Here is a 1167-nt window from a genome sequence, read left to right on the forward strand (position 1 = left end):
TGAGAGGAGATGGGAGGGGAGGAGTGGAGGTGATGGGAGGAGAGGAGGAGTGGACAGGAGAGGAGAGGAGTGGTGAGGAAAGAGGAGGAGTGGAGGAGATGGGAGGAGAGGAAGAGGAAGGGGGAAGAGGAGAGGAGTGAAGAGGAGAGAGAGGAGAGGAGTGGAGAGGAGAGGGGAGGAGTAGAAAAAAGATTGGAGGAGAGGAGGGAGAGGTGAGAGAGTGGAGAGGAGAGGGGATGAGAGGAGATGGAAGTGCGGAGAGGTAGGAGGAGGAGAGGAGAGGAGAGGGGGGATAGAAGAGGAGTGGAGATAAGTGCAGTGTAGGGAAGAGGAAGAGAGGAGAGGGGTAGAAGCGGAATAGAGGAGAGGGAGGGGTGTAGAGGTGAGGAGAGGAGAGATGAGGGAGACGAGTGGAGAAGAGGTGGGAGGAGAGGGGGAGGAAGGGGAGGAGAGGAGTGGAGGAGTGTAGAAGAGATGGGACGAGAGGAGAGGAGAGGAGGTAGAGGAGAGTAGAGGAAGGGGAGGAGAGGGAGAATGGAGATGAGATGGAAGAGAGAAGTGGAGAAGAGATGGGAGGAGAGGGGGAGGAAGGGAGGAGAGGAGTGGAGGAGTGTAGAAGAGATGGGACGAGAGGAGAGGAGAGGAGGTAGAGGGAGGAGAGCGAGGAGAGGAGAGGGAGGGACGAGAGGAGAGGAGAGGAGTGGAGATGGAATGAGAGGTGAGGAGAGGATGGAGAGGAGAGGAGAGGGAGGAGTGGAGAGAAGAGGAGAGGTAAGAGGAAGTGGAGGAGAGGAAAGGAGAGGGTGGAAGCGGAGGAGTGATAGGGGAGGAGAGGAGAGGTGAGGAGAGGAGTGGAGAGGAGATGTGAGGAGTGGAGAGGAGAGGGAATGAGAGGGGGAGAAGAGAGGAGAAGGAGAGGGAGGTGAGGACAGGTGAGGAGAGGAGAGGTGAGGTGAGAAGAGAGGAGACGAGAGGAGACAAGTAGAGAAGAGGAGATGAGTAGAGAAGAGATGGGATAGGAGAGGTGAGGAAGGGGAAGAGAGGAGAGAAGGGAAGGATAGGAGAGGAGAGGAGAGGGGAGGAGAGAGAGGGATTAGAGGAGAGCTGTGAGAGGAAAGGGAAGGAGAGGAGTGGTGAGGAGAGGAGAGGTGAGGAGAGGATAGGCGA

General features: G+C 57.0%; 1 protein-coding gene across 1 annotated transcript in view; it reads left to right on the forward strand.

Moving 5' to 3' along the window:
* The window catches only part of LOC138761014 (octapeptide-repeat protein T2-like), a 1659-nt gene extending 1443 nt beyond the window's left edge, over positions 1-216 (forward strand). The window contains exon 2 of the mRNA XM_069932530.1: positions 43-216. Coding sequence (XP_069788631.1) covers positions 43-216 — 174 coding nt within the window. The remainder of the gene's footprint in view (positions 1-42) is intronic.
* Positions 217-1167: the final 951 nt, after the last annotated feature.

The sequence above is a fragment of the Narcine bancroftii genome, chromosome 1 (genome assembly GCF_036971445.1).
Source record: "Narcine bancroftii isolate sNarBan1 chromosome 1, sNarBan1.hap1, whole genome shotgun sequence".
NCBI classification, from domain to species: Eukaryota; Metazoa; Chordata; class Chondrichthyes; order Torpediniformes; family Narcinidae; genus Narcine; species Narcine bancroftii.